The sequence below is a fragment of the Muscardinus avellanarius genome, assembly GCF_963383645.1.
Source record: "Muscardinus avellanarius genome assembly, chromosome: 16".
Lineage (NCBI taxonomy): Eukaryota > Metazoa > Chordata > Mammalia > Rodentia > Gliridae > Muscardinus > Muscardinus avellanarius.
In genome coordinates, this window is record NC_137802.1 from 32,445,713 (window position 1) to 32,471,754 (window position 26,042).

The following is a 26,042-nucleotide window of genomic DNA, read 5'->3' on the forward strand; positions in this document are numbered from 1 at the left end:
ATGTGCTAAAGATGCCCAGGAAATGTTATAAATCCAGGGGGCATAGGAACAAAAGCATAGGCTATAGAGGCAGACTTGAATTCCAACTTGTGGCTGGGTGGCCCTGGGCCCTGCTCCTTGATTTATGGTGGGGTGATGCCCACTCGTGCAGGTGCTAGATTACATGAATGATACATGCATGTCTGTGTAAGGCACTCCAGACAGAGCAGGCTCTGGGGATGATAGCTACATCAATCCTCGCAGAGACTTTTGGTTGTGGCGGTGATTTAAGATCTCCCCCATCACACACACACATACTTTCCCTGCCCCTTTTGGAGATTTCATTCAATCCTGATTTTTTTTTTTTTTTGAGAATTTGAGTATTTCCAACTAGATACTCATCCTGGTGTTTCCAACAGCCTGGGACTGGGTTCTCATAGTCACTGGGTAGGAGGCAGTTGCCCATTTCTCCTGGAAGGACTGCTCTGTGACACCGTAAAGAATACCTATCCAGTGTCATAAGGCATTGTGTACCGACACAGGCAAGAATAAGAGGAAGCTGGAAAGCGCCATGGCTTGGTGTCCGGGCGAGGGCTCGTGACTGTAGGAGGAGGTCAGGTCCAAAAGATGACCATGAATTTCCTGCACTTAATAGGGCATTTCTCTCCTGAATGAAAGGGGGTGTGAGTAGCCCACTTGTGTGCACTTGTTAGCAACCAGCCCTAGGAACCAGCCAGTTAGAGGGGGTGTGGTTCTTTCCTGGTAGAAGCCACATCTGTGCAGCTCACCGCCCTTTGTTCTTAGAAGAAAATTTCCCTCAAACTTCGGGCAAAGGAACCATAAGAAAGAGAGGTGAGTACAACCCTGCCACGGGCATAGGAAACCGCAGAAGCTCCCGAGAGCTGATTTTCTGGAAGCCAGCTCCCTCACCCTGGGAGCACACTCTGCCTTACCCTCTGCTCTGACTCAGCAGCCCCGACCTAGGCCACAAGGAGTCAGCCAGCAAGGGAGGGTGCCATCCTTCAAATACTTTTGGGAAGCGGGAGGCAGGTTTTTCAGGACTCGTGCCTGTATGTTGGAGGAACATGGTGAAGATGGCCTTTTTAGCACTTCCAAAGGGAAGTCTGTGTGACTCCGGGTAAGCTGCTTACAGGCATTCCTTCTGGAGACCAGGCTGAGAGGGTGCAACCTGGGAGGCAAGGGGCAGCACGCCAAACAGGCTGGGTTTGAATTGTGCTTCTGTCTCTATCTGGCAGCATGACCTCAAGGGAGTTCCTTAGCCTCTTGGATCCTCAGTTTCTTCATCTATAAAACAGGGCCTCCTTAGGACTCTACCGTAAGGCTCTGATATGATAAAACACACACAGAGCCCAGCCATGCTCCGAGCTGACTCAGGAGTCTTCAGGGAGTTGAGAGCGAGGGAGGGCTTACGATCCTCCTGGGTTTTTGACAAGGGTGCGGCTTTGTAGTTTCACTCTGGAAGGATTTCCCTTGCCATGAACTTTGGTTGTCTCTCGAGACATCAGAAACCATGAAACTCAAGTATTGGCAAGATCTGTGGTTCTCAAGTCTTCTGCCTTCCCAGACCACACAAAGGTTATCCGGCGCTCATTAAAAATAGAGGTGGAGCTGGGTGTGGTGGCGCACGCTTGTAAATCCCAGCATTTGGAGGCTGAGACAGGAGAATCCGGGTTTGCAACCAGCCTCAGCTATTTAGTTAGGCCCTTTGCAACTCAGTGAGACCTTGTTTCAAAATAAAGCATAAAAAATAGGGTTGGGGTATATCTTGGAGGTAGAATGCCCCTGGGTTCAGTCCCCAGTATTGCCCCCCCCAAAAAAAAATACACACGGATCGCCTACCAGTATCTTTTTGTGTGAGTGTGTGGTGCTGGGAATAGAAGCCAGGGGCATTCTACCTTGGAGCTACACCCCAGCCCTATTTTATTTCTTATTTGGAAACAGGGGCTCGCCTAGTTGCTGAGGCTGGCCTTTAACCTGCGATCTTCCTTGTCTCACCTCTCAAGTACTAGGATTACAGCTGTGCACTATACCTAGCCTCAGCCACACCTTTAGGTTCATAATTTGTAGGATACAGTACTCTTTAGGCATAGAAAGGTACAGCAAACATCCTAGAGTTTGGGATGCACAGTCAGGATTGGACATCACAGGATTAGATGGAGCGGGAGGGTTCTGAAGGGGCTGACAGCAGTTCCGATGGTGCCTCACTCAACTGGGAGAGGAAAGGTAGCTGGGGTCAGGAGTCCTGGTCAGGGACAAGAGCCAGTAATGAGCAGAGGGGGTGACCTTGGACCAATAATTTGACTTCTTGGGGATTCTGGCACATGAGGGTGTCAGCTGAGGACCTTTCAGCTGTAATGGGTTAGTACTTAGAGGGCCTATGTTGCCTCCAGTCTTGGGACCCAGGACTCTGTTGCCTGAAGTGCAGAGAGGGGTCTGCCATTGTGATATTTTATTGTTAAGCTCATCATCTGTCTCCCTCCTCCTCCTTTCCCTCTCTCCCTCACCCTATCATCCCCATTTCAGGAACTATGTGCTGTTAGAAGTCTTCCACCTTTATTGGGACCATTAGAGCTTTATGGCACCAGCAGATTGGGTGAGGCCAGTCACAATAAACAGATTTACACTGGGTATAAACGAGACACCTATAACTGCTGGAGGTTAACACTTTCAGGGCCTTTGAGTGGCAGCCGCGTGCCCATGCCTTCTGGCCCCATCTACAGCGGGGCACCTCTTCCTGGTTGGCACTTGTTAGACAGGGTAGGCAATGAAACCCAAGCATGTCCCTGCTCAGCAAGGATGGAAGCCCTCTAAATAGCATCTCCTGTTTGTACTGTGGGCACAAAGTAAGAACTTCACTTATCCCTAGGTGTTTTATAGATGGATATAGAAATGAGCAGCCCGTCCTCTTTGTTTTCTAGAATCTTACTTCCAAGTGAAATATAGAGTTTGCATCCCTACTTGTCAAATGAAAAAAAAAATAAGTTCCTCTTCCTCCTCCTCTTCCTCCTCTTCCTCCTCCTTCTCTTCTCCTTCTTTTTGTGGTACTGAGAATCAAACTCAGGTGCATTCTACCTCTGAGATACCCTCTTCCCGCCCTATTTTTGTTTTAATTTTTATTTTAAAACAGGGTCTTGGTGAGTTGCTTAAGGGCCTCAAACCTGTGATCCGTCTTTCTCAGCCTTCCAAGTACCAGGATTACAGCTATGTGCCACCACACCCAGCCATGTAAGCCTTATTTTTACCAGGAAGAAAGCCCCTGAAGTCTTTAAATACCTAGGTCACTCTTGGCACATGGCAGACACTGCATATTTGTGGAATGAAAATTGTCTGTTATAGAGAGCTTCCTGTCCGAAAGCTTAATGCATAATGCTCTGTTTGTTTGTAGATTTGGTATTCAGTTTTGGAGTTAAGCTGAATACAAAATTAGTTTTGTTTTCTATAACATCCATATGCGTCATTATTTGAAGCTTGTCTTCCTTTTTTAGAAACAGTGTCATCCAGCTCCACTTCTATTAACACTGCTTACCTAAAGTGTACAGTTCCCCAAATAATGTGAATATTAAATGCTGCCAGAAAGTTTTCAAAGAACATAGTATGACTTTCTAATATTCTACGAGCATGGTTTCTACTAGTTTAGTTTACTAGTCTAGTTGACTCATTTAGCTTTATTCTACAAGTTAATGTTCTTCTCGTCAAGTTCCATTTATTTATTTATTTATTTATTTATTATGGTACTAGGGATTGAACCCAGGGGTATTCTACCTCTGAGCTACACCCATAGTCCTATTTTTATTCTTTATTTTGAAACAGGGTCTCACTAAGTAGCTGAGCCTGTGATCCTCCGGGCTAGTTTCCTAAGAACCGGGATTACAGGTGTGTACCACCACGCCCGGCTGAAGTTCCTTTTATAATCTCTTTCCAATATCCCCTGAGCAGAAAAAGAGCAAGAACTCCTCTTGCTGAGTTTCCACTGAATGAACAGAAGGCTGGATTCGCTGCAAAGCTGAGCCATCTGGAGAGACTGAAGCAATACTGTCTGGCTCCGGGCAGCCCTCAGTTCCTCCTAACCCTGCACCCAACTGGTGCTCCTGTCTCCCCACTCAGTGGAAGCCAGTCATCACCACCTTCCAGGGCCTCAGTGCCCAAAATCTGGTGCCTCTTGGGGCCAGCATCCAAGAGCCTGCTGGGTGATCGGCAGCTGTCATGGTGATGCTGATGCTGATGGTGATGATTGTACCGGCGGAGCTGCCCTCAGTGATGGTGATGAAGAGGCTGGGGTCTGGCCAGGCAAACCCCATAATGAGGCAGCTCTGACACTTGCCAGGCCTCAAAGGAGCTTCTCCCTGGGTATCACCTCCCAGTAGGGTACTGCTTATGAATAGGTCGCAGTGGAAACCCTCTCTTTTTAAAGGCAACTTTATTAGCCCTTCAGTCACAATACAGATGTCTGTTTATAGGACCTTACATTGTGTGGACACCCAGTGGTGCAGTCTGCTGATGGTTTTATAGCCTTTCCACCATTGCCCAGACCAACTAGGCCCATCACATTCTCCTTGTCAGCCGAGCCTAGCGGCCTTTGTTGTAGCCATATATTCCTTGCCTGCAAACGTAGCCTCTCGGAAAAGACCAGACCCCAGGAGCCAGATTGCATCAGGATAGGGTCTGTCCCCACAGTCTTTAGGACTAGTAATGTTGTCATCAACCTTTCTTCATTTCTCCCTAAATTCTTTGAAGAAAAAAAAAGGAATCTAGGTGACTCGTGTTGCCATAGTAAATCCCCATTAAATGACTCTTCTCCTTCCCTCCAAAGTCAACCCAATGAGCTGGGTACAGTGGCGCATGCCTGTAACTCCAGAACTTGGGAGGCTGACACCAGAGAATGGAGACCAACCTCAGCAATGGGGCAAGACCTTTAGCAACTTAGACCCTGTTTCAAAATGAAAAATTAGCTGGGCGTGGTGGCGCACGCTTGTAATCCCAGCATTTGGGAGGCTAAGACGGGAGGATCGCGGTTCTTGGTCAGCCTCAGCTACTACTTAGTGAGGCCCTTTGCAACTCAGTGAGACCCTGTTTCAAAATAAAGAATAAAAAATAGGGCTGGGGGTGTAGCTCGGAGGTAGAATGCCCCTGGATTCCATCCCCAGTACCACAAAAAATAAATAAAATAAATTAAAAATTAAAGGGCTAAAGGTATAGCTTGAAGGTAGAATCTCCCTAGGTCCCATCCCTAACACCCCCTCTTACCAAAAATTAACCTAGTGAACCAAAAATTAGATTCTAACATGGTGAGTGTAAAATTTGGGATTCCTATCTCTGGCTCAAAAACCTTCAGAAATAGTCAGCCTGTGCTAATAATGGAAGTGCCCACTCATACCCCTTTATAGAGCCCTAGATAATAGATGTATACTTGGGCCTCAAGATGTAGAGGGCAGGTAGGCACCCCATTGGCCACTTGTGTACAAAATAAAGCCCCGGCTGAGCTCTTAAGTGTATAAATCCTTCCCCGCTATGCCATAGCCATCAATGTACCTGTCTTGTGCTTTTAGACATGAAATTGCTCAAATATATCAATACTATTTCATCTGTTCTGATTGTATTTTAATCTCTCCTCCCTTCCTCCTCCTTCTTTTTCCTCAAAAACAAACAAAAAAAAAAACTTGCCTTCCCCTTAAAACAGAAAAACTAGAAGAAGTCAGGTATGATGGCATACTTCTGTAATCCCAGTACTTGAGAAGCTAAGACAGGGAGATCACAGGTTCAAAACCAGCCTCGGCAACCTAGTGGGACTCTCAGTAACCTAAGGAGAACAAAAAAATAATAAGGCCTGGTGGTGTAGTTCAGAGGTAGAATGCCCCTGGGCCAATACCCAGTACCAAAAAAACAAAAAACAAACAAACAAAAAAAAAAAACAGATTTAGAGGATGAATGAATGGCACTGCCACTTCTCCATCACTCAGCAGCATCCAAGGGGCTATCAAGCCCTCAGTCAGAGTTGAAGCATAGGCCATTCGTTCCTCTTTACTTGTTCAACACATATTTGAATGCCTGCCAAAGGCTCTGCTCTGTGCAGGATGCTGAGACGACCATGGAGAAGACGGACAAGGTCCTGCCCTCATGAGACTTAAAATCCCCTGAGGGATGCAGCCGAGAAACAAGTCCATAGAATCATGTCAAACTATTAGTTGTAACGGGGTGGGTCAACATATCTAGAGTCAATGTGAGGCTTAGGGAGAAGAAAGAGAAAGGCCAGCTTTAAAATAACAGACTTGCTGAGTGAGTCCTGGCAAGAGGCGGTGGCGATGACCTCACCGTCTGCTAGTTACTTCTTTATGTAGTGGTACTAAGGGTTGAACCTGCACCTGCCAGGCCAGCACTCTACCACTGAGTTCCATCCCCAGCCCTAATATTGTCGACTTTGAAGCGCAGCTCTCCACTCTGTCGAATGGACAGCGGTGACATGCAGGGAGGAGCGGACGATGTCCAATGCTCACCTCTGTGCAGATTGCTCAAACTCTCAGGGGCCTGCACCAGCGCCTCCAGGCTGAAGTGATCGTTGCAAACCACCTGATGTTTTTTCTGCAGAAACTGGCTCTCTGGCCAGGACAAGGTGTGGTGCCTAAGATAGACCCAGCGGGAGGATTGGTGGGCTTCTGTTGCTCTCCTCTCGCCTGCACATGTGAGGTTTTCAGGTGCACCGGCTACATTTAGCTCCTGTTCTCAGCCACGATGCTTTTAACGGGAGACTGTTTTTTTTTTTTTCCTCTCTCTCTCTCTCTCTCTTCTCTTGGTTACATTTGCTTTGATTTTTATAAGAAAACCAGTTTGTGGGCTTCTCTGAAGTATCACTCGACGTTTTACTCCTTGAGTCAAGAATGTTTACCATCCCCACGGGCCTGTCTGTGTTTCTCCCCTTATGAATCGGGCTCCTACCTGAGCCACCTTCGGGCCTGGAATTGAAACTAGCCCGGTGTTTAAACTGCTTTCATCTTGCATCAGGCTTTTCCTCCCAGGCTTTCAGATTTTTTTTAATCTCCTAAACCCTTTGCAAACATTCATCTTTATCCCTAGGAGGAAATACTATTAAGATCTGGCAAAAGTCCTGTGTTACAAATGAGGAAACCGAGGCAGCTAATTCATTTGCAAGCTTTCATTTCTGGAGTCTCCCCCTTCCAAGCCAGGGAATTGTTCGCATTCTTTTATCCCCAAATGAGTGTCTCAGAAGTTCACCAGACTGAATCATTCATCTCTCTGCCTCTGTCCTGAGAAAAGCAACTCATGCAGCGGGGGAGAATGAAGTTATCAGGATGAAGCGCTGCGCCATCGAGGCTGGCCTAACCCTTCCCCATCCTGTCATGACCCCCGCCCAAAGTTGTGGTTCCATAGGAAAGACAACTCTGTCTACCCATAATTTATGGACATGGATGTTTCCTTTTGGAAGCGCTTTCTCCTTCACGGGCTCCCTCCTGCCTGAGTTTAAATTCCCAGTTTCCAGACCCAGTAGGGTTGGGCTGTGCTCTGCATGAGGTTAGGAACACAGGGGAAGAATGTGTGTGACAGAGCCCTGGCCAGTTGAGTAATGTTTACTCTGTTGGTGGCTGGGACGCTCACTCGCGGCGCTGGCCGAGGTCCACCAGCCAGAGGAACATTCCTGCATTATCAGGGATGAGAGAATGTCAAGGGTGAAAGGCATCCCACCAGGCTGGGTGCAGCTGGCAGACCCCAGTGAAGGGAACTCCAAAAGGACAAGCTGAGCCCCACCTCGCCCCAAAGTCCCCACCCCCTCCTCTCCTTGTGAAAGAGTAGAGTAGTTCTGAACATGATTTCCTGGCTGGCATTGCTCTTCTGTTCACCTAGAATTTGGTCTCCCAGCAGAACCCAGTGCCTCTCTGACATTATTTTATCCAGTCATCATTCTAGTGTCTAAGGAAGGGACACTATGCCCATTTTACAGACAAAAATGTCAGGGCCCAAAAGTTAACTAACCCAGAAGCATCAAAGAGTTAAGAGAGGGAGGGAGGGAGGGAGGGAGGGAGGGAGGGAGGGAGGGAGGGAAAGAGAGGAGAGAGAGAGAAGAGAGAGAGAGAGAGAGAGAGAGAGAGAGAGAGAGAGAGAGAGAGAGAGGAGAGGGATTGCTGATTTAAAGTGTCTAGCTACCTGGGAGTGGTGGCATATGCTTGCAGTCCCAATATTTGGGAGGCTGAGACAGGAAGATTGAGGGTTCATGGCCAGCCTCAGCAACTTAGTAAGGCTCTGTTTCAATAAAAATAGGCTGAGGGTGTAGCTCAGAGGTAGAATGCCCCCGGGTTTAATCCTCAATACCCCCACCCCCAATAACAGTGTCTAGAGACTGGTGTTTTGTTGATCTCTGGAATTGTGGAATTGGAGTTGTAGCTATTTTTCAAACTCTTAAAGAACTGGACTAGATATCCAGGGCTCTATGTGCTGTATCTGCAAGCCCGTTAAAGCACATGTTTCTTTTTTCTTTTTTTTTTTTTTTTGGTGGTACTGGGGTTCCTGGAAGCCCTTCTACCTCCGGGCTACACTCCCAGACCTATTTTTACATTTTTATTTGGAAACAGGGTCTCCTAAGCCTGCAGCGTGGCTGGCTTCGAACCTGCGCGATCCTCCTGTCTCTGCCTCCCAAGAGCTGGGATTACTAGCGTGCGCCACCACGCCCGGCTAAAGCACATGTTTCTGAAACATCTGTGGTTAATGACACCCTGAGCAGCTCCTCTCGGGGTCCCTCCTGTAAGGCAGTTGTGTCTGTCTTGGGATACACATGCACAGTCAGTTCTGTATAACCTACAGACACATCTGGAAAGTTGCCACACTTCGCTAATTTCCACAAGATAAACCACAGGCTGGTGGGTAAAACAAGGTTGAGGTTGCAACCCTTGAAAACCTCGTCAGTGACACACATTAAAAAGATAAAAATCCAAGCCAGGCATGGTGGCCCACGCTTGTAATCCCAGTACAGGGGAGGCCAAGAGAGAAGGATCTGGGTTTGTGGCCAGCCTCAGCTACTTAGTGAGGCCCTCCACAACTATGAAACCCCATTTCAAAATAAAGAATAAAAAATAGGGCTGGGGTACAGCTCAGAGGTAGAATGCCCCTGGATCCCATGCCCAGCACCACACACACACACACACACACACACACACACACTAAGAATCCAATAAAATATAAGCAGTTTTAGACCTGTTAAAGAGTTAAGAAGTACATAAATTCCACGCAACAATAAATCCGGCACTTGAGCTTAAAAAGGTCCGGGAGTTTGCCTGAGGAAGCGGGCGTCAGAAGTGTTGCCAGTTGTGAGTTATTCTGGTGTGGCAGGTGGAAGGTTGTCTGAAGTCAGAAGGAACTTTGTGACTCCTGATGGGCATGGATATGACTTGTACCCCACAGAGTGATAGATTATGTGGCTGGCAGACATCCAAGGTGTATGTGTGTGTGCAGGTGCATTTAGATGTTCCTACATCTTCGATGCAAACTTCTGAACTTACCTACATGCTAGACGCAAACTTACAGTGCTCCTCAACTGTGAAATTCATCTGACTCTCAAATTACTCCCTGAAACAGCAGTGGAACTGAAGCAGACTCACGCTTTCAATGCAATGAGAGCCACAGAACTGACCGCTTTGTCTTGTGCCTGAAGTGATGGCCCTGATTCTGGGACATGTGTACCCAAGCTCAGGTCTCATTCCTTCATTCAGTAAACAGTCACAGCGCAGGTTCTCTGTTAGGCTGAGGATGCAAAATGAGTGAAACCCATCTCTTCCTTTAGGTAGGAGAGAGAAGCAAACATATCAGAGAATGGGGTGGTTGTGAGACTCTCTAGCACACGTAAAAATACAAAGGAGGGAGCAGGTAACTACCAGGCCAAATCAAGAATGGCTTCCCAGAGGCAGTGACATTTAATCCTCTCAAAAGATGTGACACAGGGGAAGGGAAAGCTTTTCAGGCAGAGGGAACAGTGTGAACAGAGGCACAAAGGCAGGACATGGCAGGGCCATTTGCAAGATGGCAGGTCCTCTAAGTGGCTTTACAGATATAGAGATGATGTAAATAAAAGACAGGAAGGCCCAAAGAAAGGCCCAGTTCTGCCAGTGTTTGGTATTGGGGCTTTTCTATAAAGTAGTGAAGACATCAGAGCATCAGAGGTTTATTTCTTCCTTTCTTACTTCCTTTTTTTTTTTTTTTTTTTTTTTCTATACTGGGGAATGGAACCCAGGGGCATTGTACCTCTGAGCTACATCCCCAGCCCTATTTTTTAGTCTTTTTCTTTTTTTTTTTTTCTTTCTTTTTTTTCCATTCTTGGGATGGAACCCAGGGGCATTCTACCTCTGAGCTACACTCCCAACCCTATTTTTATTCTTTATTTTGAAACAGGGTCTTACTGAGTTGCAGAGGGCCTCACTAAGTAGCTGAGGCTGTCCTTGAACCACGATCCTCCTGTCTCCGCCTCCGAATGCTGGGATTACAAGCTTGCACCACCACACCCGCTTGTCTTTTTATTTTTGGAAACAGGGTCTCACTGAGGCTGTCCACCAACTGCAATTCTCCAGTCTCAGCCTCCCAAATGCTGGGATTAAAAGCGGGCACCACCACGCCGGGCCTGACATCAGAGGTTTCTAAGCAGGATAGTGACATGGCATGATTTTCTTTTAGGAAAATCAGACCGCTGCTGACACAAGAAGGCAGGGCAGGGGATGCTGGCTTTTTGCAACCACATGCACTGCCCATGCTTTGACACTCCTGACTAGTCTATTGGCTAGGAACCAGACGTTCTGTGTCTGTCCCGTATGCTACTGGGAATTCAGCAACAACTTGATGCCCATGGAGCTGAGGCCTGAGGACAGGAGAAGGTGGATGATGTCCTCACAAGAGACTTGGGGAGGCTCCAGACTCCTCCCGGGATGCCCTTTGATGCTGGGCACACTTGCTGTGGTCCACAGGGCCCATGACATGGCCAATTCATAGCTTGAGCCAGGAAGAGAGTGGAGGGCCTATGGCCCCATCTGCCGCTGTGATTCCTCCTATGGGTCCTCTGTGGCTATTAATCCAGCACCTTTGGCAAGTCAAGGTTAGCCCAGAGCCCTTCATTTTCAGAGCTTGCAATGGTGAAGGGATGATGCATGATGTATTCTTTCTTTCTTTTTGTCTTTCTTTCTTCTTTCCTTCCTTTCTTTTTAATTTTCTTTTTCTTTTCTTTATTTCTTTTCCTTTTTTATTTTTTTGGTACTGAGGATTGAACCCAGGGACATTCTACCTCCCAGCAATACTCCCAGCTCTATTTGATGGTTGTTGTTGTTGTTGTTATTATTATTATTATTATTATTATTATTATTTATTATTATTATGAAACAGAGTCTTACTAAGTTATGGGTCTCACTAAGTTGCTGAGGCTGTCCTTGAACCTGTGATCCTTCTGTCTCAGCCTTCCCAAGTAGGGATTACAGGTGTGCACCACCACGCCCAGCTTGTATTCCACTTCTTAACATAAGCTCTCCTTAGCACAGTGCCTGGGTGATAGGTGTCCAGTAAAGTTCTGTGATCCCAGTCTTCCTAAAAACATGTTTTAGACAGACAGTCTGGATGTAGAAGGAACCATTTTATTTTGAATAACAGTTGTGCTACAAGCATGGCCTGGGTACTTTCACATCTATTCATCCATTGCCAATTACCTAAGAGGGTGGACATTGTTAGCAGGAAGGAAACTGAAGCTTAGGAGGTTAAATCTCCACCAGGTCACAGCTATTACATGATGGAGCCAGGGTTGAAAGCCAGGTTACCTGCACTCCACTTTCATTCTCATTCCAAGTGTTCTGAATTCGTGAACTAGACAACGACTTTGGCCTCTCCTTCGTCTAATGAGAGCACCTAGTTCTAGTGTTTCACCCAGAGACACCTTACAATGTACCATTCATCCTCTTTCCCCCTATAAAATGGCTGGTGGGTTACAGCAGCCCCTCAGGGTCCAGTGAAGATCCAGATCCTGATGAGAATAGCATCACTGGGAAAGGACACAGGTGCATCTGGAGCTGCAGAGCATTCTCCTGCGCGGCTCCCAGCATGCTGCAGAGCCAGCAGCCCCCGGCCAGCAGCAGGCAGCTCCCCAGCTTGGAGATGTAGACCTTGGAGCTCTCCCAGTAAACGCATGGCAAAGCTCTGATCAAAACAGGGACTCACCAACTCCCAACCAGGATGCTATCCCTTAGTCAGAGGTTTTCCAAGCAAGGTTCAGAGGCCCATCTGTGTAGCAGCATCTCGTGTGTTGCATTGCTTATAGGACAAAGTTCTGCTGGGGAAGAGAAAGTGCAAACCAAGGCAGCCTCGGGCTGGGCTGCCTGCATGCTAGCAAATGACTCTGGACTCGCTCCTGCCATTCTGCCTTGTAAAGAAGGCTTTGTTTTCTGCGGATATCCTTGGTTAATTATTTTTAAATAAATAATTGGGTAGCCGATGGCAGGAGAGAAGCTTCCCTGTGACCCATATTTGACCATCAGAGGGCTGGCCCTTTTCCTTCAGCCAAATTAAATAGGCTAAACCCAGAGACTGTTTGACTTGAGACCAAATCGATGATGGGGACAGGCTGAGAGGTGAGCACACACCTGACTCCCAGCGTTATCAACATTCTCTCTGGAGCAGAGCATCTTGGGGAGGTAAATAGCTGGTCATGGAACAAGAAAATGCAGGAGAGAAACGGAGTGAAGTCCAGTTCCTCCAAAAGAGAAAGAAGCATAGGGCAGCGGCCAGGCCTCCTCCCAGCTTGCTTCAGGGGCAGTGCATAAGTGGTTTGTCCAGAGTGGAGCTTCTGGAAACTGTCCTCTATGGAAACAAAAGCCCACTCAGTATTTGGAACCTGCTCCAGGTTGTCTAGAATTCTAGAATCATAGAGACCATCTGGACACCAGTCCTCCCCCCACAGTGTTGCCACCTCTGGTTGCCATGAGTTTCACATTATGCTGGGAGCTGTAGAGATGTTGTCTCTGATCCCCCAGCATCCCTGTTGAGGAAGCATTCTCTCCATTTTATGAGAGGAAGCTAAGGTGCAGAGAGGGAAAGCAATTTCCCCACAATTTCACACCTGTTAAGAGCAAAGATAGGACTTGAACCTAAGCTTGTCTAGTTCCAGAGCTCATAGTCTTCTCACTGCCCCATCCTGCTAGAAAACTCTTCTAATCAATGGGAAACCTGCATCCTTCTTTCTATTGGACCTAGCTCTGCCTTTAGAGCTCATAAGGTTCAACAATCTCTTTCTTCTTATCTCTAAAACCCTTTAAACTCTTGGAAGATCCTGCTGGGATCCCAGTAGCCAAAGTAAGTGGAGAAAAAGGACTTAATTCAAAGGGATGGAGTGGAGTGTGGTCAATGGGAGCCCTGGAGGACTGCAGACCAGCACCGAGGATGACTGACACAGCTGGGCAGAGCCTGTTGGGTTAGGAGAGGCAGAAGCCTTTCTTCCTTTTAACTTCGTGGTTTCTGTTCATCCCTTAAAATGTAATGCCCTGGACCAGTATCTACTGAACTCTAGTGCCAAAATCACCCCCCACCCCTGGTGTGGTTCCTTGAATCAAACGATGGAGAACTAACCAATAGAAAGAAAAAAAAAAAACACCCCTTAGAGTAAGCAATAAGCCACTTCATAGTCAAACAAGCTGTCCTTGAAGGTTAGAACCCTGCTTTAGCATTGGTTGGTTGGTTGGTTTTTCCCCAGCCCTCTTAAGCACTAGGTCACACCAGCCATGGGTAACATCTTTAGAAGGATCCTGGGGAAAACTGGCTTGGGTCTTCTGCTTGGTTAATTCCAGGCTGCTGGTTATGGCAGCTTGCCTGGCTCTCAATGGGACTTTGTAGCCTTCCTGGAAGGTAAGGCTTTGCTGGGAAGGCAAGGCGGGGGTAAATAAAAATAAAATTGGTATTCAGGGATAGTTTGTGTTGGAAAACTGGGCAAAAGGAAAAGGATAGCCAAAGATTCAGCTCACCTCTCCAAATGATTCCATGCCTATAGCATTTGATCTTCCTCCCTTGCAAGACAGGACCCCCCTGCTGAAACCTTTCTGTCAAACCCAAAGCAAGCAAGCAAACAACAACAAAAAAAAAAACCATAATCTGGGGTTGCAATATTTGAGGGGAGAGCCCCCAAGTACCTCACCCTTATCCTTGGCTATTTTGGAGGCATCCCAAGCAGGGTTTGCTTTTGCAAAGTATTCCCAGCTTCTATGCTTTCAGCTTCTTCCAGTTGCTTGGTCTCTGTCCAGCACTTTCTCTTTCCAAGAGAAGATGCCTTTTTGATTCCTGAGCCAGAGGGAGAGTCAAAGCAGCATTGAAAATGTGCTTGGTTCCCTTCCCTCCCTTCCTTCCCTTCCTAAGCATCCCACCCACCTGTCTGTGCTGCCTGCCTCACCTGGGCAGACACACCTGTCCCTGCACCTAGAGTCAGCTAATGGGACCCCATCAAAGGAATGGGAGTTCCAGATATAAGGACTGCTAGATTACAGCCCAGGCCCTTCCTGTTCTTCACGTGTCCCTGACCTCTAGGGCTTGGCCAACGGTGGTACACATGCAGTGACTGGGCTCCGGCTCTTTTGAGGGTCAATGGATAAGTGACCTTTCTTTGTCAGGGAAGCAGTGAGGTCTACTCATGCTTTGCAGCTCCACATAGCCAAGAGATACCAGGGAAGCATGTCTAGAAGGCGAGAAGGCCAGTCTCAGTCTCTACATCCTAAAAAAAAAAAAAAAAAAAAAAAACTGCAAAAACAATAATGATCAGGATTCATTCCATCTTTGACTCATTCATTCAGCAGAAGTTTGTTGAGAGGCTACCAACTGCTAAGACACTGAGGATATAGCCACAAACAAAACAGATAAAAAAAAATGCCCTACCTTCATGGAGCTTACATTAAAATAGAGGCCACGCTACCTTTACCCCCAGAGAAAGACAGCTGCTATTTGAGGGGAGCAGCCAAGGGAAGAGAAGGCAATTTTGTTTTCTAGTCATCCACCCTTGGTGCTGAGCCCGAGCTAGCGTGCCAGGGCCCTGGTGGCACTAATGTTCCCTCTTGGGTTTGTGTTGTTTGCAGGAGTGCGCTACAGCCAACAGGGAAGCAGTGAGGTCACTTCCTCTTCAACAATCAATCACCATGGCAACAGCGCCATGGTGACCAGCCAGTCAGTTTTACAGCAAGTCTCCCCAGCCAGCCTGGACCCGGGCCACAGTCTCCTCTCACCTGATGGTAAAATGGTGAGTACACCTGGGCCATTGTGGCTCTGGAGCTGATAAGATAAGAGGCAAAACAAACACAACTTCTCACAAGGCCTGCCTCAAACAATGAGCCATTGTAGCCCCAAGGGAGAAAATGGGGGCAGTCTAGAGTCAGAACGGAAAGGTAGAGCTGGCGACCTAGCCTTTGGCGGGCAGGAGAGGTGTTCGGTTTGAACCCAGCCAATAAATCTGACAGGGCTCTGCTCTCATTTTATTGATGGAATGCCTCATAAAGGAGCAAGCCGGGTGGGACGCTGTTTGTTTTGGGGCTGCCAGTGACATTTGGGTTGATAAAATGTTCATTTATCCCTCCCCGCCAAGGCCTCCAAAGCCAGTTTTTGAACCCAGAGAACACCACACTTTGAAACAAGCCCCCTCTTTACCAACCTCCTCGGTACTGGTGAAGAGAGTCCTTGGCAAGGCAGGATTCAGTAGAAGGCAGGAGGTGAGAAAATCTTCTGGAACTGAGGTTCCAAAAGACATGGCATCCATGTCCATGAAGAGGAAAGCACAAAACGGAAGACGGGGTGGGGAGAGACACAATTATAGCTACCTCAAACCAGAATATTCATATCCCAGCTTCAGTACTTAGTAGCTGTGTAGCCACTGGGCATGGTGGAACACACCCTAGATGGGAAGACCACAGGTTCTAGGCCAGCCTCTGCAACACAGAGCGGGCCTCTGCAACTTAGTGAGACCCCGTTTCAAAATTTAAAAAATAAAAATAGGGCTGGGGTATAGTCCAGAGGTAGAATGCCCCTAGGTCCGATCCCAATACCACAAAAAAAGAAAAAAAATTAGGAGCGTAGCCTTGGGCAGGTTACAGAACTACCTTAGAACTCTTTCCTCATCTATAAAAAGGAGGTGACTGTTGGGAGAAGCATGATAAACAACACATGTGACATACTCAGCACAGTAAATATTTAATAAATGGCAGCCTTGTGGTTCTGTTCATGTCTGTGTTATTCTCCTTAAAGTTCTCTACACCCATAGTCACAGCCCCACACCCAGACGTTAACTTAGCCCACTCGGTAAGGAACGGGTCGTTTAAATCATCAAGGTTCTACTCCTCTGGCAACACCAAGGCAGGGAGAGTGGCTCGTGGGACGACAGAAACATTACGACAAGCTGAGGGTAGGAAATGGGAACTATTTGGGGTCATACGCTGTGTTTCAAGGGAGGGAGGAACCTCAGGCTCCTGACTTCCAGGCCGAAGGCGGAGCTGCACACATTCCCGCAAACATGTCTGACCCAGTGGCCAGCGGGGGCCAGAATAGGGAGAGGGCGGCGGGGAGTGCATGCCATTTTAGACCCTGACGTGTGTGCTGTGTAGGTGACAGGAATTATGAGTCACAGGTGACCAAATCCCCAGCTCTCTGGAGAAAAAACAAAGTGTAGTTTCTGAAGGGACATCCGGCCCCAGCCAACTTTAGTTTCAGGGGACCTGAGCTGGTCTCCTTCATGGGGGTCTTTGCAGGCAAAAAAATAAAAGGACACCCCAGTGAGAGGCATTTTGCAGCCCTCCTGACCTCCCCCTATCCCAGAAGAAAGATCCTTCTTCCTGAAGAACAATTTGTGTCAGCTGCCTTGTGAGAGACACAAGCAAGTCTTTATGATTTCTCAAAAGTCACATTGAAGCCCAAACAAATTAGGGTTAAGCATTACCCAGGCTTCCCTGGAAAAGGATGCCTGATGGAAGAGGTCTTCTCTTCTCAGCGGATCAAATCTTCCAAGTCTCAGGCTGGAGTGTAGCTTGGGGGTGCCAAATTGCCTAGCACGTAAGGGGCCTGGGTTCAATCTCCAGCATCACAAAATAACAATAATAGTAGTAATTACAAGGCTCAGTGCCTGAAGGTCCTGGGGTTTCCCTTTGAGCTCTCCTGCTCTTCCTTCTAAGGGGCAAGCAGCCTCCAAATGCAATCTGCGCACACACTTTTTTTTTCTTCCGGTTCTGCTTCACAGTGCCCCACTGAGCAATGTATTATTGGATTGATGATTGACCAGGACAGCTCACCTCAACATTAGAAAACATCTGGAAGCTTGTTTTCAGGGCCCGGCTTCTCAGTCGCCTCCAGCACCCTGGCTCATACGTTATGCCACTATCCCTGGATACTCCAAAATCAAGAGTCCGTTCCCTGTTAATATATAATGAATCCATCATTGATCTTGGTCCACCAATGTGAGAGTGGAGTGTGGTTAACAAGAAACACAGGCAAAGGGACCAGTGTGTCCAAGTAAAAACAGTTTAAATGTGTATGACTTTAGAATTTCTAAATTGCTCTCACCAGTTGTCTTTAGTAGATAATGACCCAAACAGGGCGGGCATTATTATTACTGTCTCTATACTATAGATTGAGAAACTGATCCTCAGAAGAGTCCATTCCTTGAATGGAATGGGTCTGTTCCCATTTACAGCAGGAAGGTGGGAAAAAATATTGCTCAACCTCAGTTTCTTCATCTGTAAAACGGGGGGTAGTAATGCCCGCGTCATAGGGTTGGTGCATAGATTGCTTATAGTTCTGTTGTGTGAGGGTAAGCCTTGTTCTAGGAATGGCCTGCTCTGTGTGCTCTCAATAACTTTCAAAGCATTTCAAGTCTGCCCCCAGGAATTGATTTTGGAGATAATGCCAATCTGTTTGAGCTCTCTGTTGCACTGTTGACCCCCTACCTCCATGCCCCCTACCTCCATCGACTAAAAGCTGTCATGGTTTAGAGCTGCCATCTGTGTAAAAGCTGCCACCTTTTAAAAAACAAAAACAAAAAGCCAGCGCAATCAGGCTACTTCCACGGTACCCAGCAGTATGACCTAAGGGTGAAAAGCTCAGGCTCTGGAAGCAGAACCCTACTTCCCACCCCCGTCCGGACACTTCTCTTAACTTAACTTGAGTTTCTTTGCTTGCTAACTAGGAATAATAATACCAGCCTCATAGGTTATAGGCTTGTGAAGAAATTTGCACAGTGAACAGACTGTAAGTAGCAGCGTTATGTAATTCAGGCTCCTCACATTATCACATTAGGATTGGCATGAAGTCTTTGACAGCACTCTGGCTTCCCTCAGTCCTTGAGGCAGATGAAAACGAATGGTTGCCTTTTAGGGCGGGAAGGAACTTGACCAAGGTTATCCAAACATAGTAAGTGGAAGAGATTTAAACTCTGGCAAAACCCGGTTTTGGATTCTGGCTTCCTTGCCTACCAGTCAAGTGACACAAAATTAGCCTCAACTCTTCTGAGGGTCGGTTTCTTAATCTGTAGTATAGAGACAGTAATAATCATGCCTGCCCTGTTTGGGTCATTATCTATTAAGGACAACTGGTGAAAGCAATTTACAAACTCTAAAGGCATACACATTTAAGTTGTTTTTGACCATTAACATCTACATTTCTGTTGCACCATTAAAACCAAATGTTGAAATAGTGGGAGAGATGACTGTCACTTCATTGACTTTTTCCAAAGGACTATATTACCCAAGAGACTCAGTCTGAGAGCAGGTCACTGATTTTTTTTATGACTCTGACATTTTGAAAAACAAGTCCAGAAAACAGGCTGGTTCTCTCTTGTTTGATGTGGTTGGCATTCCTTCTTGGTCATGTGACCTCTAACTCATTTCTTGATGCTCATTTTAAAAACACAAACAAACCTGTTTGGTTTTTTTTTTTCTTCTTTCTTTCTTTCTTTTTTCAAATTAACCTTGGAAACTGTGGCCTGACCAGAAGGGCAGGGCCCGAGTCTCACCTGGGCACTGGTGTGAGACGTACAATCTGAAGAGATTTGGTAGAAAGGGTGGAAGAAGGGAGCTGAATTGCTCGGCCGTGTGAAATAGCCTAAGCCTAAAGCACCTTTCAGGCTTCCTCATGCACTCGATGATGTCTGGACTTTTGTAGTATGAGAAGCAAGAGTCTTTTCTTAATAATAATTTTAGAAGTTATTTTATACTATATAAATAGTAAAATATGAAAAAGTGTATGTACATGTATAAAACTGATAACTTCATTATAATTATAATGGGAAAACATTGGAAATGTTTGTGATAACATCAAGATAAAAAAACACATCTGCTACAGTTGTTACTGTTTAATACTGTTCAGAAAATTCTAATCAATAGACATATAAATGTATTAGATCTAGGAGGAAAGAGATCCAGTTAGCATTGTATGCTTCTGATGCAGTGACAAGCTCAGAAGAGGAAGGGAGGAGATGGGGAAATCATACTAGTAGGGATAAATAAAAGGATTCAATTAAATGACCGTGTTTACAGCACACTCAACCAGTAGCTTTTCCTTACTAATCTGTTATGAGAATATAATGGAGAAACTATGGTGGCTTGTTTAGTCAATTTAATAGTATAATAGCAGCTGTTTGATCAGAAAAGGAAGGAAAGGAGGGAGAAAGAGATGGAGAGAGGGAGGAAGGAAGGAAGGAAGGAAGGAAGGAAGGAAGGAAGGAAGGAAGGAAGGAAGGAAGGAGTTGGGAAGAGTAGAAAAGCCCAATAATGTCTTAGCTCCCCCGACTCTCTTATGGACGAGGAAGAGGGGTGTCCTATAGAATAGATAAGAACTGGGTTCTAGGGTCAGGTAAACCTGGAGCTCAAAAGCAGGCATACCATTTACTAGTTAAAGGATCTTAGGCAGGATACACATCTACTCCGAGCCTCCATTTTTGTTTTTGTTTTTAATCCATGAAATAGGTAGCACAGAAATACCTGCCTCATGGGACTGTAGTAAGGTTTGTGAGTTAACCATGAGCAGGACTGAATGAAAGTGTCCCCACCTTCCCGCATGGTTCCTAAGTACTCTCACTGGGAAATCTTAGAGCATTTCTTCAGTTACAATTTTTAGCAGTCATGTGTCTCTGGCACCAATAATAAAGAAAGCAGAACCATGGTCCATACAAAGTGAGCAGGTGACAGTCACACAATACACACGAACACAGAATTTCCAAAGCAATAGGGTAACACAAAGATAACCAATGAGTCTAAGCCCCCTGAGGGCAGGGAGCATTGCTGTTCTGTCCCCAGCACCTGGAACAATACCTGTTTCCCTGCAGATGCTGTTGAGTGAATAAATGAATCAGTGAATTAGCTGTCCTAAAGAATTGCTGCATTGCTTGATTCTGGAAACTGCTCTTTGTGACCCCAACCCCACATTATTATTATTTTTCTCTCCAGCAGATATCCGTCTCAGGAGGAGGTTTGCCCCCAGTTAGCACCTTGACGAACATCCACAGCCTCTCCCATCATAATCCCCAGCAATCGCAGAACCTCATCATGACGCCCCTGTCTGGAGTCATGGCCATTGCACAAAGTAAGTGCTGGTCTTGGTCAGAAATCTCAGATGTGGAGAGAATGGGAAACACACTAACATGATAAAAAAAAGAACCACAGATGACCTCCTTCATACATAACTTCCTTAGTTCCTTTTCTTTCTCCGCAGCAATATTTGAATTGTTTTGCTTAAAAAAACAGAGAAAATTTTGGAATGAATTTGAACCTGGTCACAATTTACTAGCTGTGTAGCCTGGGTCAAATCATTGAACCTTTATGAGGTTCAGTTTCCTCATCTATAAAATGAGTTGTTGAGGCGATCAACCAACAAGTGAATATAGGCATGCTTGTAAACCAGTGAAGCATGGATACATGCAGTCTTCAAGCCGATACTTTCATCTTGTGTTCACTCCTCTCCCTATGTATGTGGCAGATTTTCCGGGAGGTCCTTTGTGTTGGTGGAGATGGAGCCAGGCATGGTGGATTTCCTTTTTAAAAGGAACTCTCAGCTGGAGATAGTGGCGCACGCTTGTAATCCCAGCATTTGGGAGGCTGAGACAGGAGGATCGTGGTTCACAGATGGCTGCACCTACTTAGTGAGGCCCTGTGGAATTCAGTGAGACCCTGTTTCAAAATAAAGAATAAAAAATAGGGCTGAGGGTGTAACTTGGAGGTAGAATGCCCCTGAGTTCCATCCCCAGTACCACTAAATAAATAAATAAATAAATAAATAAATAAATATAAAAATAAGAAGGAACTCTTAGGTGGTCCACAAGACTTCCATGGCTAGTGGTGAAAATACAGAGGGAGGACCCAGAAGGAACTGTCACAGTATCTCTGAGCTTTGAAAACTTTAGGAGAAAGAGGTTATTTAGGCACATGCCTGAAGACAGGGAGGTAGATCAGGTCCTTCCGGCTCTAGGAAGCTCCTGATCTATAAACAGCCTGTGCCCCCTCACAGATGGGCCATTTGCAGCCATGAAAGGCTAAATGGGCAACGGATGTCTCTCTGAGAATTTTAACATTGGTAAGCATCCCGTGTATTTTCAGATTTACCATGACAGCTCAGGCCAAGTTATTATTCCTCTAAACCATCATTGTGACCCTTGGAAGCATTCTTGAGATGGCTTGGGTGGCACACTGGTCATCTTTTGTTCAACCCTGTAATTGTCCCATCATCCTTTTGGCCTCCCCTGTGGCTAGTGCCCAGGTTGACCATCTCTTTGTTTTGTCCTCACATTTTTCTTTCCTTCCTCTTCTCTCCCTAAATCATCTCTAGAGTAGGAACTCCTATCGCTTCTGAGGAAAATGATTTATGTGTCCTGTGAGAACAAAACAGAAATGAGTCCATTGTAGGCACAGAAATTTATTGAATGAAACCAGGTGAGGTGACACAGGCGTGTAATTCCAGTACTTGGAAGGCTGAGACAAGAAGATGGCAGGTTCAAGGTCAGCTTCAACAACTTAGTGAGACTCTCAGCAACTTTACGAGACCCTGTTTGGTTTTTTTGTTTTTGTTTTTGTTTTTGTTTTTGTTTTTAAGGGCTGCTGGTGTAGTTCAGGGGTAAAATGTCCCAGGGTTCAATCCCCAGTACCAAAAAGAAAAAACAAATACCCACAAATGTATTCAGTGAGTTTATGTGACTCTCTCTCTCTACCTTTAACTTGTGGGAAATTAGCACAATCTGTGTTTGTTTTTGCAGAAGGAAAATGGGAATGGAGAAGCCTTTAGAGAACTCACAAAATAAGATTAAGTTGAGCACAGTTTCCCTGGACCCTCTGGTACATAGACCATGGTAAACAAACTGATACCAGGGTTTGGATTGAGAATGAGCAAGGATTCCTGAAACCAGCTTGCTTGTCTTCTAAAAGATTTAATTAAGCCAGGCATGGGGGTACACGCTTGTAATCTTAGTACCTGGGAGGCTGAGCAGAAGGATCATGGATTCGAGGCCAGCCTCAGAAACTGGTGAGACTCCATTTTCAAATAAAATCAGGCTGGGGATGCAGCTTGAAGGTAAAATGCCTCTGAGTTCAATCCCCAGTACCACAAAAATAAATAACAAATAAATAAATGTTTAGTTGAAGGGGCCAGGGATAAGATACAAACATCCTTATTTCTATAACCAAAGCAATACACAAACCATTCACTTTTCTTCCTGTGCCAAGCTTTGACTGACATGCACAGTTATATCTATTATTGTCTGAACTAAAATTTCCTGTAGGCCTATTCCATATTTTTCAATTTCAGTGTTTCACAGTTTTTCCACCTGCACTTCTCTTCCTTCTCACAATGGCCTCCAGGTGTACACTCACCTCGGGTGGGTGTGGATGTGTGTGTGCACTTGGGGTACACAGAGCATGAAGCGTTCGAGGATCACCAGCAAACTTGGCTGAGACACAGTGGTCCCCCCACCAAGCGTCGAGATGAAGAACAGGTTACAGGATTACACCTGTGCTGTGGAGTCAGGGCCCTGCCTCGGGACGGCAGGACTCAGACAAATGACTCATCAGGGTCAAGTCTTCTCTATTCATCTCCTGGACTGCTCCCAGAAGATGCTTCTGAAGCAGCCATCTGTGCCCCTCAAAAACCGATGAAAAACCCAAAAGTCACATGGCAGGAACTAGCATCAGGGGCTCTCAGTCCTGGAACTGAAGCACATCCGGATTGCAGGCTATGTTGAAAATAAGATTCCTAGGCCCCACCTCTGAAGGTTCTGCTTCATTAAATCTTGGGAAAGGCCCAGGAATGTAGTTTTTTCTCTTTTTACTTTTTTTTTTTTTAAACCCTTTTGCAGTGCTGAGGATTGAGCCCAGGGCCTCACACATTTTAGGCAAGCACTCTACCATTAAGCTAAATCCCCAGCTCCTGGAATGTATATTTATTAAAGAATTTCCTCAGAGGTGAGTGTAGTGGCACACGCCTATAATCCCAGTACTTGGGAGACTGAGACAGGAGGATCGCAGATTCAAGGACAGCCTCAGCAAGTTAGTGAGATCCTGTTTCAAAATAAAAAATAAAAATACAACTGAGAGTGTAGCTCAGAGGTAGAAGGCCCTTGAGTTCAATCCCCAGTAACACACACACACACACACACACACACACACACACACACACACACACACTTCCTCAGATGACTCTGAAACTTAGACAAGTTTCAGAACTCTGCCCTCAAATGCTATCCCCTCCAGACAAATTAATTTATATTTCTGAATAGAGATTTTCCAAAAAGAGTAGTGGCCATGGGCTCCTTAAAAAAAAAAAAAAAAAACAGCAAATCTATGGGGCCTCCTAGGAAACTGAGACCTTAAGTAGGAGGTGGAAGAGGGAACACAATATCAAGGTATCAGGTGAGATGCCAGCTTGGGGTAAACTGAGCCCCAAGCCTCCCACCACAGCAGCTGAAGATAGTGCTATTCTGAGAGTGATCAGAGAGGCCCACCACCTATCCCCACCCAGGAGGACTGAGAGGAGGATTAGTTCTTCTTCCTTTCTGTTCGGTGGTCTTGCCTTTTAGGTTTCTGATAATAGCATCAGCTAAAGCTCTGAGTTAGCAACTGTTGAAGACTTTGTGTTATCGCTGCAGAGGACTTCCAACAGTTCTGTCTAGAAAACCCTCTTTATTTTAAGAAAGGCTGTGTGTGTGTGTGTGTGTGTGTGTGTGTGTGTGTGTGTGTGTGTGTTTGTTGCTGGGGATGTATTTGAAAACAAAGTCTAAATTATTGAGACGGCACATCTGTGATCCTCCTAATCACAGTCTCAGCCTCTTAAGTACTGGGATTACATGCATGCGCCACCATGCCCAGCTTATTTTTTATTTTGAAACAGGATCTCACTAAGTTACTGCACACTGGCTTCAAACCTGTACTCTTCCTGTCTCAGCCTTCAGTCTCTAGGAGTCCTTTCTGTACCTACCTAAAATAGACCTTTTTTCCTGGATTTATTTTATCCCATTCTTTCTCTTATTTTCCAGAGAGCATGAACAAAGGAACTTTGGCTGAGGTTGGGGCATCTTCTCTCCAGAGCCTCTGGTCCCCACCTCAGCTGTCTTCCCCAGAGTCCTGCCCAGGGTGGACACCAGGGGCCCCAATCCTTGCAGTGCTGGCCCTGGTTCCAAAGAGGTCTCAGAACACGGACATGGTACCAAGCCACCAAGACCCCCAGAACAGAAATATGGCAAGACCCACTGTGACTGCCACTTCCTCCTTCTGAGAGCACAGCCCTCTGTAGCCAGATAGAACATCCCTACTTCATAAACCAGATTAATTGGAGTGCTTTCTCCTCCTCTCTGCTACACTCAAGAGAGTTGCTATCTGGCTTCTCTCAGGGTCTTTACACAGTCTGCTAAATGAGGGTCTTCAGACTTCATTCTCCAGGGACTATGGAGGGGGTCTTATTTTGAATCAAATTTGGGTCCCTGCACACCACTGCCCCCTACTGGAAAGACAGATCTAGGCCGTAATCCACACCCTAGGGTGGACGCCTGTACTCTGCCGGGGTCCCACCGTCCAACATGAGTGGAGCCACAAGTGGAATCAGCCTTCTCAGGGCCCTGGGAGCCCAAGGGAGCTGAGTGTGGAGGGCACAGGACACTGAGACTCTCAGGCTCCAGTCAGATTGGGCTAAAGCCTGTCCCCATCCCACAGCTCACTGTGGGACCCAAGCAAGCAAATGAACCTCTCCAAGCCTCAGTTCCCCTATCCGTGCAGCCACCTCCCATGGGACCCCCTACACAGTAGGCTCATCCCGGCAAAAGGCACATTGAGCAGGGGCTCCCGCAGTGGCCGTCGCCATCCCGCCACCTCTCCTCATCCCTGAAGCCATCTCTGACCTTTCTTGCTTGCTTCCACAGGCCTCAACACCTCCCAAGCACAGAGCGTCCCGGTCATCAACAGTGTGGCCGGCAGCCTGGCAGCCCTGCAGCCCGTCCAGTTCTCCCAGCAGCTACACAGCCCTCACCAGCAGCCCCTCATGCAGCAGAGCCCAGGCAGCCACATGGCCCAGCAGCCCTTCATGGCTGCTGTGACTCAGCTGCAGAACTCACACAGTAAGGACACAGGAGGGCCGGGGAGGGAGCGCCCCGGCCACGTCCCTCTCTGACGGGGCACTGTCTTGGAAGGTTACTGGCTGGGTCACTTTTCCCTACCTATAACCAACCATGACAACTTCTCAAGCACAGCTTCTGGGTGTTGTTTTCCTTTCCTAGTTTCTCTTCCCTACTCCCAAGATTCCCAAGGGAAGGTTCTCGGAGAAAAACCTAGGCTCCACGGAAGGGGGAGTTGGTGACAGAGGAAACACCAGTTTCCCACCCCAGCCCTCATTGGAAAGATACCACCAACTAACCACAGCCCCCTTCCCAGTCAACTTCAGCTCAGCCTTCTCAACCCAAAATTCTAAGAGGCAAATGATCAGCGTAGTCATGTAATTTGCATCCCGTTTGCCTCCTTGAAATAGAATCGTCTAGAATCTTCACACCCCCAAGTTCACACCCTAGACATCTCTTAATAAAAAACACA

The 26,042-nt window shown here is 46.6% G+C and overlaps 1 protein-coding gene across 3 annotated transcripts in view; it reads left to right on the forward strand.

Annotated features, from left to right (window-relative positions):
- Window positions 1–26,042, forward strand: part of HNF1B (HNF1 homeobox B) — a gene marked incomplete at both ends in the record, with an annotated part of 63,687 nt that overhangs the window by 22,657 nt on the left and 14,988 nt on the right. For 2 of the 3 annotated variants that reach the window (XM_080713614.1, XM_080713613.1), the window contains 3 exons: window positions 15,084–15,244; window positions 20,433–20,565; window positions 25,379–25,573. In XM_080713614.1, coding sequence (XP_080569740.1) covers window positions 15,084–15,244; window positions 20,433–20,565; window positions 25,379–25,573 — 489 coding nt within the window. The remainder of the gene's footprint in view (window positions 1–15,083; window positions 15,245–20,432; window positions 20,566–25,378; window positions 25,574–26,042) is intronic. The other variant, XM_080713615.1, reaches the window with a different exon arrangement.